The sequence below is a fragment of the Brienomyrus brachyistius genome, chromosome 14 (assembly GCF_023856365.1).
Source record: "Brienomyrus brachyistius isolate T26 chromosome 14, BBRACH_0.4, whole genome shotgun sequence".
Taxonomy (NCBI): Eukaryota; Metazoa; Chordata; class Actinopteri; order Osteoglossiformes; family Mormyridae; genus Brienomyrus; species Brienomyrus brachyistius.
In genome coordinates this window covers 25,346,204-25,358,363 of record NC_064546.1, presented here as the reverse complement: position 1 = coordinate 25,358,363, position 12,160 = coordinate 25,346,204, and the positions used below count along the sequence as shown (strand labels likewise).

Genomic DNA, 12,160 nt, shown 5'->3' with positions numbered 1-12,160 from the left:
GTGCTTTGTCTCGGCGTGAAATTTAGTTAAAAAATACCTGTTCAGAAAAAAAAAACTCCCGTCTGGTATCCCAAAGAACAGTATGCAACTGGTTCAAACCGGGCTAATCTCTAAGAAGTGGTCAAATGTCCCTTACTTGATTGAATTCGCACTGTTCGTCTGTTTTGCTGTTTCATAAAGGTCCTGCAGCAGACGTAGTCGGTCCTTTGGCTTGTCGTTATATGCACTGACCCAACGCGCCGAAACCAGCTAATTTGTTTCACTTACATCTGTGGTGTACGTTTGAGATGCCGGTTCAGGACCCCGACTCTTACTCCAAGCGTCTGGGCCCTTCACTGACCTCTCCAAATCTCTCTCAGGTCATTGAACCGGCATGCCTGGATGCATGGAGTGCTCCAGTGACCACAGTGTGTGCGCGTGTGCGGAGAGAGAGGAGGCCTGGAGAATCGATGCGTCCTTTACAAAATAAAAACGCATCAAATAATTACGGTTAACACAACATGATGAAGTAACACTCAGAAGTTCAAACTGAACAGGTAAATCATTACCAAATAAAACGAATGCTCGTTAGCCGTAATAACGGTTGGTACGCGTTATTTAGTGAGGTATGCGGCGCAACATCTCCACGACATACACATGGTATTGTAATAAATGTTAATCTTAAGGTACCTATAAGGAACCGTAATTATATAAGCCACTATACTATGTCCTGTATCTGGCAGAATAATTACATCAATAGCAAAGAAGCTTTAACTGATATGTAAACATTTAAACTGAGTCTGTAAACATGCGTGAGCTTAGCGTAATCCGTGAAGCACTATTAAATGTAATACACTCAGTCGCACACGGTAGCTAATTTTCTAAATTATGAAGAGGGGAGTTTAAGCACGCGTTGTAAGAAAAGAAATCGCAATTTAATTTAGCACTCTTTGTTGTCTAGGTTATAACAGACGTTTTCTAATTAAAACGGTCACATATGCCAAATAAATCAAGGCAGACCTATTTCGATCCGTCAAAAACAACACTGACTGAAAATGAAGTAAGACAAAATATGTTTGGAAACAGCTCATAAATTCCAGTCAAAATAGGCCTACAAAGTTAAACTATTTTAATAATCCTGACTTATTATGAAATCACGTAGGCATAATTGTAATATTAGTTTTTTCTTTAAGTAAAGATAATATTTAAAACTAGCTTAGTCATAAACACATGGCGCTGTCATATAGACTATAGCAGTGCAATCTCTGAAAATGAATTTGAAGATTTACGGCGGGATGCACTTCAACTGCAATATCTCCAGATATCAGAAACGCAGAGGCTAGGCCTACTACGAATACCCTAATGTTGTGCCGTTGTTATACCTCACATTCACTACCCTCCGTCGAATTGTTTCAGTGGATTCCTTATTTGATTACATCGATTAACCAATTAATCGATAACATTTACTGATTTTTAATGAACCGCATGTTTGGTTGCAGCTTCCAACGTAAATTTGTGGCCCGTGTGACAAATGAACATATTTATCAACTGCCAAAACAATTAGTAAAATATAAGAAAATCAAACATAAAAAAACATTTTTACAAACCTCCAGTGTCATACCCAGTATTAGGCCGCTCTCCACATGTTATTTCCTCCTATGAAAATTGTGCCGTAAAGCTTAAGTCTAACTTCTTTTCGTAAAAATATTAAATAATAAACGTATGCAAATACATTCTTGCTTGTCATAGTTACCTGTAGCTATCAAAGTAGCTTCAACTGAACTCGCTCCGTGGCCTCTGGTCACGGTCTCTGATTGAATATTTGGTAGGATTGAGACATTTGACTCATTTACATAGCTTAAAACAATTCATAGAATGCCCAAGGTGCAACGACTCTGGGTACATACGGCATACTCATAGTCCCAATACGAGTGACGCAACCAGGCCATGTCAACCATTCGAATCGGTACAGGATTTAGACCTTCCAGGCTGACGATTTTTAAAAGTTTTAATACTACGGGTCAGTGTAATTACGATAAGTCCACATTTAAGACCGATATGAATGATGAGTCATATGAACAATGAAGACCAGGTGATTGATTTCTTAGATCAGAGGTTAATTGCGGAATGTATAGATAAACAAGCCGTCCGCACACTACGTGGCGACACGACCGGTATAGTGACCAGCAGTAGAAAGCAACCAACTGCACAAGAAAATAATGGAAACTGAGTGACACCATTGGTCTGATGCATATAGTTTATCTGAACTTTGCTTCAATTTTGCATAGCCTGACCACGTTTGGGTCCCTTAATTATGCCTGTAAACAACTGGAAACAGAAATCCACCCACTCTATTTCGATAAACACGATAGGAAACATTATCATACAACCAAAGGACGCGACTAAGCACGCAAATGCCTATTGAATTTAAGTGCATTAGAACAATGCTTTATTAATACAATAAGGGTACAAGAAAGGGATGTTTCCCTTGGGTTATTGCATTGTTTATGAGGCAAAGGCTAGTAAAGGCCACGTCTTCCGCATTATCAAAGCGTTACTGTTGCTGCACTGTTAGCATAATTCGATTTATCTGCTAAACATCTTTCCTTCACTCTCACCCCCTGTCAGCATGAGAACCTGTTAGCAAAATATACTCATGCAGTGAAGTATTTTCTTCTCAACAGAATTGCGAAGAGCGTCATACTTTATGTGGAGGTTGTCCTTCAACGTAATTTAATACTTTGCGGAGCCCCTAGCGCGCTGTTTTTGGGTGATCGCTGGAAGGCGAAGCAAATTCCATAACGGTACTAAATTTTACGGCAACAAGCCGCATCTGTGCCACGAACACCCACTTTTATAATAACGAATTAGCGGAAAATCACTTTCTCACTCATATAACCTATCTTGGTTCTGACAGATCAAATTAAGGTTTACTCCAAAACATTTATTACTGAAACTTTGTTTACTCATAATGTAGATAATCTAATACAGTTATTTGGAAGTAATATTGCAAACAATCATAATAATAATAACAACAAGAAGTATATTATACATACATACATACATGTTATTTGTAATTAGAAATTCTAATTGGAAAATGTGTACATTTTACATAAAGTTGACTCATGCAATTTACTGCCTTGACCATAATCTCAAATCTCAAATTGTTTCCTTTGCGAAAAGAAATATATACGTTACGTTAGTAGAGAAAGACCAACTTTCGAAAGAAGACGGGGGAATTGTTCAAATCAATCGCTTACAATAGAATAATTCCATTTATTGTTTTAAATCATAAAAACACAAATTATTAAAACTAAGCTTTGTAAACAGAGTGGCATCATAATATACGTTACCACGATTGTTCTTGCGCTTCAATACATTGATGATAGTAATATTACCTATATTATTAATTATGGACTATACTACCTGAATAAAACACTGTATTTATTCATGCGCCAAACAGGGTACTACGACGAAAGTAAAAAGGACGCCATCATTATTTAAGATGTTTAATAATATTAATTACTGCAGCCGTGAAAGATCCTAAACTTCATAAAAGAAGGAAAATCATTCAACCTGCAGTCAAAATATTTTTGCATTTATGATTATATCGGCGGTGAGTCCGCATTATTGGATGGTCAATGTGTTTTCGATGAGAACTTTAAAGAATGTTGAAGGAAATATAACGTTACAATTAATATTTCGTTTTCCAGTTTAACGAAACAATTGTGTCTATTATGGGTGTGTATGTATGTACATATGTATATGTAATTTATATTTGTATGTGATTTTATTTAATAGGAAAATATGACACTTTTCGTGTTATGATGATTTAACATAATAAATAGGATTCATAATGCGCTGCAAGGGTCGAAGTCTCTTTGTATGTACGAAGGTATGCATTCATTTATTTACATATTTTTGTTATGAACAGATACAGATAAAAAAAAAAACTCCTGGAAATGACCGAAAAGCAATATACTCACAATTTAGGATCCCTATCCTGATTTCTTTCTCCTCACTGGAATTTGTTACCTTGAGCTAATTTGGAAGTGTCTTCCTCTGTTGGAAGAAAATGATGCTTAAGACGCATAAATTAGGCAGTTATACAATGCGGAAGAACCTTCATTGTGCCTCTTTGACGATGCTCGGTGCGCTCATGTATGGTCAAAGTGCTCTCAAAGTTTGCAGAAAGTATGGCATCCCTATTGAAGCTGAGCAGTAGCTCGAATGCCCCCCGAGTCCTGCGCTTAACAGTTATGTAAACCTCAAAGGATAAAATACAGGATATACACATGAAAATGTATTCCATCGTAAAGGCGTTTTATTGATCGAATAAAGATTAACTGCTACTACAAACAGGGCAAAATTCGGTTAATCAAACATTTCTGTTGTCATCATTCTTATCTTAATATGAAACTAACAACATTTTCCTCAATTATCTTGGTAAAATGTCAATGACCATTGTTTGCTCGTTTAGGACGATGCTCCGCCCACAAGTGTTTGTCGTAAACCTGGCGCCTGACTACAATATACCCGAGATAAGAGCGCCCAGGGCTCGCCTCCTTCTCCAAGGCGATCAATCGGATCTCAGGCGTACTACAAGCACTCTCTTACGTAGACATCCACAAGGAGAGAGCTGATACAACAACACGGTTGATCTGCTCAACAAATTTACCTGCTTTCTGAACCATGTCGTTGAGCCCAAAGCACACAACGCCTTTCTCTGTGACAGATATTTTGAGTCCAATCGAGGAGACCTACAAGAAGTTTAGTGCTATGGACGGCGCAGGGAATCTAACCTCTCCGCTTGGCGCTTACCGGCAACCTCAGGTCTCTCAACCCGGCATGCAACAGCACTCCGTGGGTCACAACGCCGCCGTGGCCACCACTTACCACATGTCACACGGCGTCTCGCAGTTTTCTCACGGTGCCATGGGAGGATATTGCAACGGAAGCATCGGCAACATGGGAGACCTCCCGTCATACCAAGAAAGCATGAGAAACAGCGGAGCGGCAACAGGGTGGTACGGGGCGAATCCCGACCCAAGATATTCAACAAGTAAGTTCAATTTAATTCCAAATACCTGGTATATAGACGCTTTGCGCCCGCAGGTGTGATGAAAATGAATACCAAATATGCCAAAATAATAAAGTGAGCATTTTAAGCAAGTAATGTAGCTGCCATGTGTAATAAACAATTATTAAATGTTAAATTAAATGTTCAATTAAGGAATACCATACAAAACAAAATATTTCAGATGAACAGTACAACATTTTACACAAATAGTAATATTTGTTTTTATTTAGTTAGCTTAATCAGTATATATATACGTTTCCTTTTTGCCATTTATAGGCTAAAAACAATATAGTTTTTAAATATATATACTTGTAAAATAACATTCTACTGATTATTGAATGCACGTATATGTATATATATTTTTAAGTTTCTAGATTCATGGGACCTTCCACAGGTATGAATATGACCGGCATGGGGACTCTGACAGGAATGGCGGACGCCGCCAAGACCATACCCCCTCTACACTCAGCCCCCAGGAGGAAAAGACGAGTCCTGTTCTCCCAGGCTCAAGTGTACGAACTCGAAAGGAGATTTAAGCAGCAGAAATATCTCTCGGCACCTGAAAGGGAACACCTGGCAAGCATGATACACCTAACTCCGACCCAGGTCAAGATCTGGTTCCAGAACCACAGATACAAGATGAAGCGTCAGGCCAAAGACAAAGCGGCCCAGCAGCTGCAGCAGGACAGCAGCGCCTGTCAGCAGCAGTCGCCAAGGCGTGTGGCCGTTCCCGTCCTCGTTAAGGACGGAAAACCGTGTCAGAACGGCTCTAACACGCCAACGCCGAGTCAGCAGCAGGTCCAGCAGCAAAACGGCTCCGGGGTCGTGATTCCAACTTCCAATAATGTTATTAATCAACATCAAAATCCGCAAGTCAACCCATTAGTACAGGCCCAAGACCTGGAGGAACTGTCCCCCAGCCCTCCATCGCTACACAGCCAAATCAGCACCATGGCGCAGATTGACACTTCGGCTGTAGATTACACTAATAACATGGTCAGTTCGAACCTGCTCTATGGCAGAACGTGGTAGGACTATTCACGCTTCGTTTCACTTTTTGATATACGACGCTGCGGATACGAGAACGCGTTGAAACCAAGATCAAGTGACACGTGTATCATGTTGATATACCCGACTTTGAGACGGTAGCCTGTGATGACCCAAAGGACTACATTCTGAAGTGAAGCAACTGTTTGGAGAATAGTTTCTTGGCATATCTGAGAGAGCAACTATTTTTGAACACTGTGCGGTTGCCGGTGAAAATGTTTGTGTTGTTCATTTTTGGGACTTCCCAATTATGTTAATATAGTAAAATGTTGTTAAAAGGAATGCTGCTCCACATTTGGTGATATTTGTGGGTTTGGGGGTGGGGTGGGGTTGGTTGGGGTGGGGTGTGTGGGGGGTATGGTCTTAACTCCCAAAATGACTAAATTACAAATACACCGCAGTGTTTTACCTGATATTTTATTATATAAGTATTGTAAAATAATTTAGACATTTAGATTAATAAAAGTAGAAATTGCATATTTGACTAACACACAGGATTTGGTTTACATGTATTATAATTGTTACGGGATTATTTTGGTTTGTTTTCTTTCTTTCTTTTGTAAGTTAAAACACGTGAAGCCTGTATATGTTTCAAACCAATTGAACGTTAACAATAAATCACTTCAAGTGCAAGCTATTTCTGAGGAATTAATTTTTTATAAGGATCTAGAGTTGGAGTGCGTTTTCATTATAATATGATTGAGAACAAATTGGATTGAACGCAAGGTCGATTGGCATATTCAGCGCTATCCACGCGCCAATGGCGAAGAACTAGAAATGACTAGCGCTACTTTCTGGAATGCCTTAATTTTCAAATACAGTTATATTCCAAAAGTAATCTCCAAGTACATTTAAAATAATGATATCAAACAAATTATGAACAAATCAAACAAAAACAAATTAACATTTTGGCCGTTATATGGCATACATAAAATGTATGGAAAATATATGCGCTCTTTCCTCGACATTTTTTGAGAATATATTCTTTTTTTAGTTATCAAGCACATTAGCTGTTAGTTGTAAATATAATAGCTAACCTATTTATTTTGCCAAGCAACATTTATGCGTGATTTCATTCTACACTGGATGTGCTTATGTAGGTATTTGAAAGTGGTACCTGAGTGAATGAAGAATCACAAGTTCGTAAGTTATTTTTTAAATGTAAAAATGTTACATGCATAATTTAAGTAGCCACGAGGAAACATATTTTCTCTGCAAACGTAATCTATTCATTGAGAATTTAGGGTTATATAATAATATTATTTAATTTGATTTATTATAATTATTTTGATGAATCCTTAATTTGTCGATTACCATTGACATAATCAATATAGGTAAATTATATTTCATGCTATTGTTTCGTCTCATATTTTTATTTTATTATTTATTATTATAGTATTATCATATTGTACTTTGGTGAAAGGAAAGTTTTTTTTCTCAAATAATTGGCCTAATTAGGTTGCATATTTCACCTGAAAAGGTTTATATTTAAAATGCCAGTTCTTACTGTTACGCGCCTTGCACGGTATTTGTAGAAATATTTTGGTAGGGATGTAAAGGTTTTCTGTTAGAAAAAATGTTTTAAAGTTCTAAAAGTTACCACACTAAGCATTCTGCGTACCGATATGTTTATGTAAATTGTAAAGAAGGTGGAAATAGCTTAATGAATGTATTAATTAACTCGTTGCATTCGTTTCATTGTCTTTTATATTTAGTTGTCCCCTTTTTCATGTAGAGGAGTCCAGACCAACGGCGAACTTGTCCCTTCCGGCGAACCGATGTGTGTTTCTGTCGAGCAGGTTTTTGTTGGTCAGTATATGCTTGCAGATATAGGCCTAACAGGCCTATTTTAACGCCGATACCTAAAGATGAAATGCAGCGAGATCCCATTCTCGTATGTAAATTATATGATGTTATACTAAACTAAACTAGACAAGCGTTAGATACAGGTGGCTGTTCGAGTACGGTAAAATCCTGGTGACAGAAAACTAGTATAAAATTTAGCAGGGATGGATTGTTTCCTTTATTTATTTGTTTTGCTTACGCTGTTGCGGGTAGTTTTGTTTTCAGACACGTATTATTTCATTTTTCCTCATATTCGAAGTTTTAGAATCTAGGATTCATTTCAAAGGCGCAATTTAAATAGGACTGGGGTGCTGTCATAGTCAGAATTCCAAGTGAAAGCAATTAAGCTTTTTTTTTTTTGCATGTGCCTATGTTAACATGCCAAATAAAAAATATTCAATACAAATCGTCGCAAGAGCTAGGGGGACTATATATCTTAAATATGCGGGAAAGAATTTGAATCAAAATCCCGTAATAATATATAGATTAAATTTACAGCGGGTTTGATTTAGTAGTATCATGAAGCGCTGCACAGTAAATATGTGTAAAGGAGATAAAATCAAGGTCAGTTAAACAGCAATGATGAAACGGATAACCACACAGCTACGACTTGTAAGTGACTTGTATTTTTTACAAGCACAGTTCAAATCTGTCAGTGAGAAGCACAACTAAATATGTATTTAAATTAATACAATCAAAAGGACATAATCTTTAACTTCAAATCGTACGGCGTGCAGCGGAGGGGGGGGGGGGGTCCATGTCCGAAATCCTGTCCCTGTAACACATGAATCAGCTAGTGATTTAGACCATCACGGCACATCACAAAGTAAATCAACCTTCCTGCATTATTTTTTTTTTCAGCCGTCGACTTCAATGGCGATAAGCGTTTACTGCATGCTCTACAATTTAGATGCAGAAGAGTCAATTTAAAAGTGGCTGAAAAATTTGACCCCTCTTTAGGATAATTTATTAGGAGGGTGGCATAAATCGACAACTGCTGTCACGCAAACTTAATTCTTTTTTATGCATCGCTAGAAAACACCGGTGTGATATTTGGATACTGCTCCCTTTGAGGCTATTAAAACTAAAGATCTCTCTTTAAAAATTCCAGCGTCCTCGATAGGTCCCATTTGAGAGTGTATATATAAAAATATGATGTTATTCGTAATGTATAATTATGTCACATGTTCCTCGTTTGTCCAATTTTGAAAATGCTCTACAGAAACTAGATAGCAGAGACAGTGGACGCGTAAGTGAACGTGATCACCCCACTCAGAAAAAAATCCTTTAAAACGTATTTAGACTCTAGAACCTTTTAGAAGTTACCATAACTCGTAAGTCCAATCAAATCCCTTCAAGGGCTGCAATGTTTTTTTCAGATTTTAATTAATATACGTGTGTTAATTTACTTTATTAAAATTCAACATAAAAAGTTACTTGTAAAATATATTCATTCTCTGCGTTGCGTCTTAGAAATACGAGATATGAGCTCTTCTTTGTACAATTACCTGTTGCAGATGCCCATAATTTCGGCAACCTGCAACATTGCGCCGTTGGTAGCTGTTTGTTTTTTTTTTTTTTTCGTTTTTGTAGCCGAGGTTGTTAGTCACTGTTTCTTAGCTGGCTGATGGGATTGTTAGTTACTGTTCATACCTGGACTTGTCAGCCATCGTCACTAGCAGCGTTCACCATCCACGTTTGGTATAGTTATATTTCTTAGCGACTCTGGCTCAGTTTCATGGATACTTTTGGATGGCGTGGCTAATTAGCCACTGTTGCTAACTTTGCTTGCTAGCCTGATAGGCATGGATGGGGGATAGGTAGGTCTGCTAAAGCTCTGGTCCCCAAGACAGCCTGAAAAACCAGAGAAAGCATTCGTTAGCACAGGTCTCAAAAACAGGTGCCGTCGGACAATAGTGCATTTAAACGGCTTAGCGGTGCGTTTTAGGGAGACTGACATCTGTACACTTCAAGACCAGATATACTATGCCAGGCCTGATCTACGCAGATCCTAAATACGAATAAAGTTAACGGCCACAAAAATAGTTATTTAGTAAAAGGGGAAGGTTTCTCAATACCGTGTCGAAGAAAATGTCTGAACTGAAGCAGAAAGATTTTGGGACATTATTGAAAGTAGTCTATTCTTTGAATTTTTTTTCTCATTAATTGCAGGTTACAAATGAATTCTTACCATCAGGCAATTGGAATCTAGGTTAGCAGCCTTGCCTGGATTTTCCCATCCTTTATTCCGCTTAATATGTCAGAAGGTCTGATCACAGAGAAACCTTTTCAAGTTCTATTGATGCGGTTTTCAATTGACCGTGGTGACCTAGCAACACACAAGTACTAATTGGCAAACACTGGCTGACATTGGAAGTGTAGTTTTTATGGAGGCGAAACCCAAGAAACTCATTTTCCAAACATTGCAAATTTTGTAAAAAGAAAAACAGTTTTTACATCCACATTCCTGTCCACATAAAGCAATGAAGCAATTTATATGAATCCCGTTTAATTCAGTTTATTGCAAATATGAAGTTAAAGAAACTAGAGTTTATACAATATGCGTGCTCTTGCCTTCGTAAAAGCGAGACAATTCTGAAGCATAATTACACAGCATACATACACCAGTGTCAACGTACATTTTACAGAAATTTGCAAAATAACACCCATGTATATGTAAATAGTTTGTCATGCATGTGTACATAACTCATTATTGACCCGGTAAGGGACTGAAATCACTAAAATTGTTAACAGCAAATCTGCCAGAAGCTTCTAGATAATCATAGTTATTGCCTGGAGTGGGACAGAAACAAATCCGTCTCAGAGGGTCTCCCCAAAGATGACACTGGGTACACACATGCTCCTTCCTAACCTGCGATTAAAAAAAGGTGCTATGTACATTCCACATTCTCCCTCCTCCCCCCTCCCCTCCACCCGCCATCCCCCCCCCCCCCCCCCCACACAGAAAATCCACTCACTCCCTTTTTTTTGTGAGATGCCAGACAAGAAAACTCCCTGAAACTCGCAACATGTACAGTGATTAAAAGACTAACCCAGCCTCTCTGCACGGATAGGAAAGATGCTGTGAGAGATTTTAATTAGTTTAATTAGATAGATAGATAGATAGATAGATAGACAGACAGATAGATAGACAGACAGATAGATAGACAGACGATTGTGTGAATGCATAAACCTGGATTATTGAGACATACCATTGTGAAGCGTTCAGATACGCAGAGGTAATGCAGCACTCGATTTATGTAGTTCTGGGAAAAGCCATTGGCTCCGGAGATCAAAGGAGACGCTGCTCCAGGAAGCAGAAACTTTTCTAATTCTGGTCATTTTAAACTGGAAAAATAGATGACAAATAATCATCCTCCAACAGAATGAAAACATTTCAAGGGGGTCACAGGACTCAGAAAGCAATTCCCACCCTAATAGATTTCCATGAAATTAAATAACTGCAGCCATGTTGTAAACCTTGCCTTTGGTTCCAAGATATTGCTGCCACACAGCAGCAATAACACCCTTTCCGGGGCTTAAACTGTGTAATTCTGCAACTTGCCATGAATACCATTTCAGCAATATGCGGCGTTATAAAAAATAAAAAAAAACCAGTTGCCTTTATGAAGTCCATTTTATTTCACTGGCACAGAAAGACAAGGAGGAACCATCCCTGATTAGGGAACCAGGTCACATCCCCACTAAGGCTTGCGGTTGCTGAGCGGTGGGGTCCGTAATCCCCCCCTTCAGGTTCCTTTTGCATTTAATTCAGTTCGGTCATAAGTAGTTAAAGAAACTGTTTTCAGTTGCCACTAATAACTACTGACCTAATGTGACACAGGTCCACAATAGGTTTGTCAAGCCTGAAAAGTTGGACCAAAGAAGCTGATTAGGACTTCAAGAGGTTTGAACCAGGAATCAATGGCTGGCTTGTACCGACGCTGTGGCGGCAGTGTGGAAATGGCAATACCAGAACATGATTAGTTATGCCTCATTAAGTTCTGTGCAACCCCTTAAGAGAACTTTGTTTAGCCTGTGCAAAATCTAATGAAGATTTAAGCCCTCTGTGTGAAATAGTATGGTTTATAAAATGCTAAAAAGCTAACAGGGAAATTAAACATACTGAAAATATGTTATACGGTTTGCCACGAAATGCATTTGTGGAAATATCTCGGAATTGTTTGCCGTCTGTGTCTTTAGTACAGT

At 38.3% G+C, this 12,160-nt stretch overlaps 1 protein-coding gene and 1 long non-coding RNA gene across 4 annotated transcripts; one reads left to right on the top strand and one right to left on the bottom strand.

Annotated features, from left to right (window-relative positions):
* Positions 1 to 4,671: 4,671 nt before the first annotated feature.
* Positions 4,672 to 6,252, top strand: nkx2.4a (NK2 homeobox 4a). Of its 3 annotated transcripts, XM_048974972.1 has the most exons (3): positions 4,672 to 5,041; positions 5,427 to 5,881; positions 5,951 to 6,252. In XM_048974972.1, exons 1-3 carry the CDS (start codon positions 4,672 to 4,674, stop codon positions 6,089 to 6,091), a joined length of 966 nt encoding a protein of 321 aa, XP_048830929.1. In that variant the 3' UTR covers positions 6,092 to 6,252. The 3 variants fall into 3 exon arrangements, with proteins under 3 accessions (XP_048830929.1, XP_048830928.1, XP_048830927.1); XM_048974971.1 differs by having other exon boundaries at positions 5,454 to 6,252; XM_048974970.1 differs by having other exon boundaries at positions 5,427 to 6,252.
* A 2,447-nt stretch (positions 6,253 to 8,699) lies between these two features.
* LOC125707872 (uncharacterized) lies at positions 8,700 to 11,295 on the bottom strand. The gene is made up of 3 exons (XR_007382385.1): positions 11,164 to 11,295; positions 9,605 to 9,805; positions 8,700 to 8,726 (listed from the first exon to the last, which is right to left on the bottom strand). It is a non-coding gene; the product is annotated as an uncharacterized LOC125707872 (long non-coding RNA).
* Between the last annotated feature and the right edge of the window lie 865 nt (positions 11,296 to 12,160).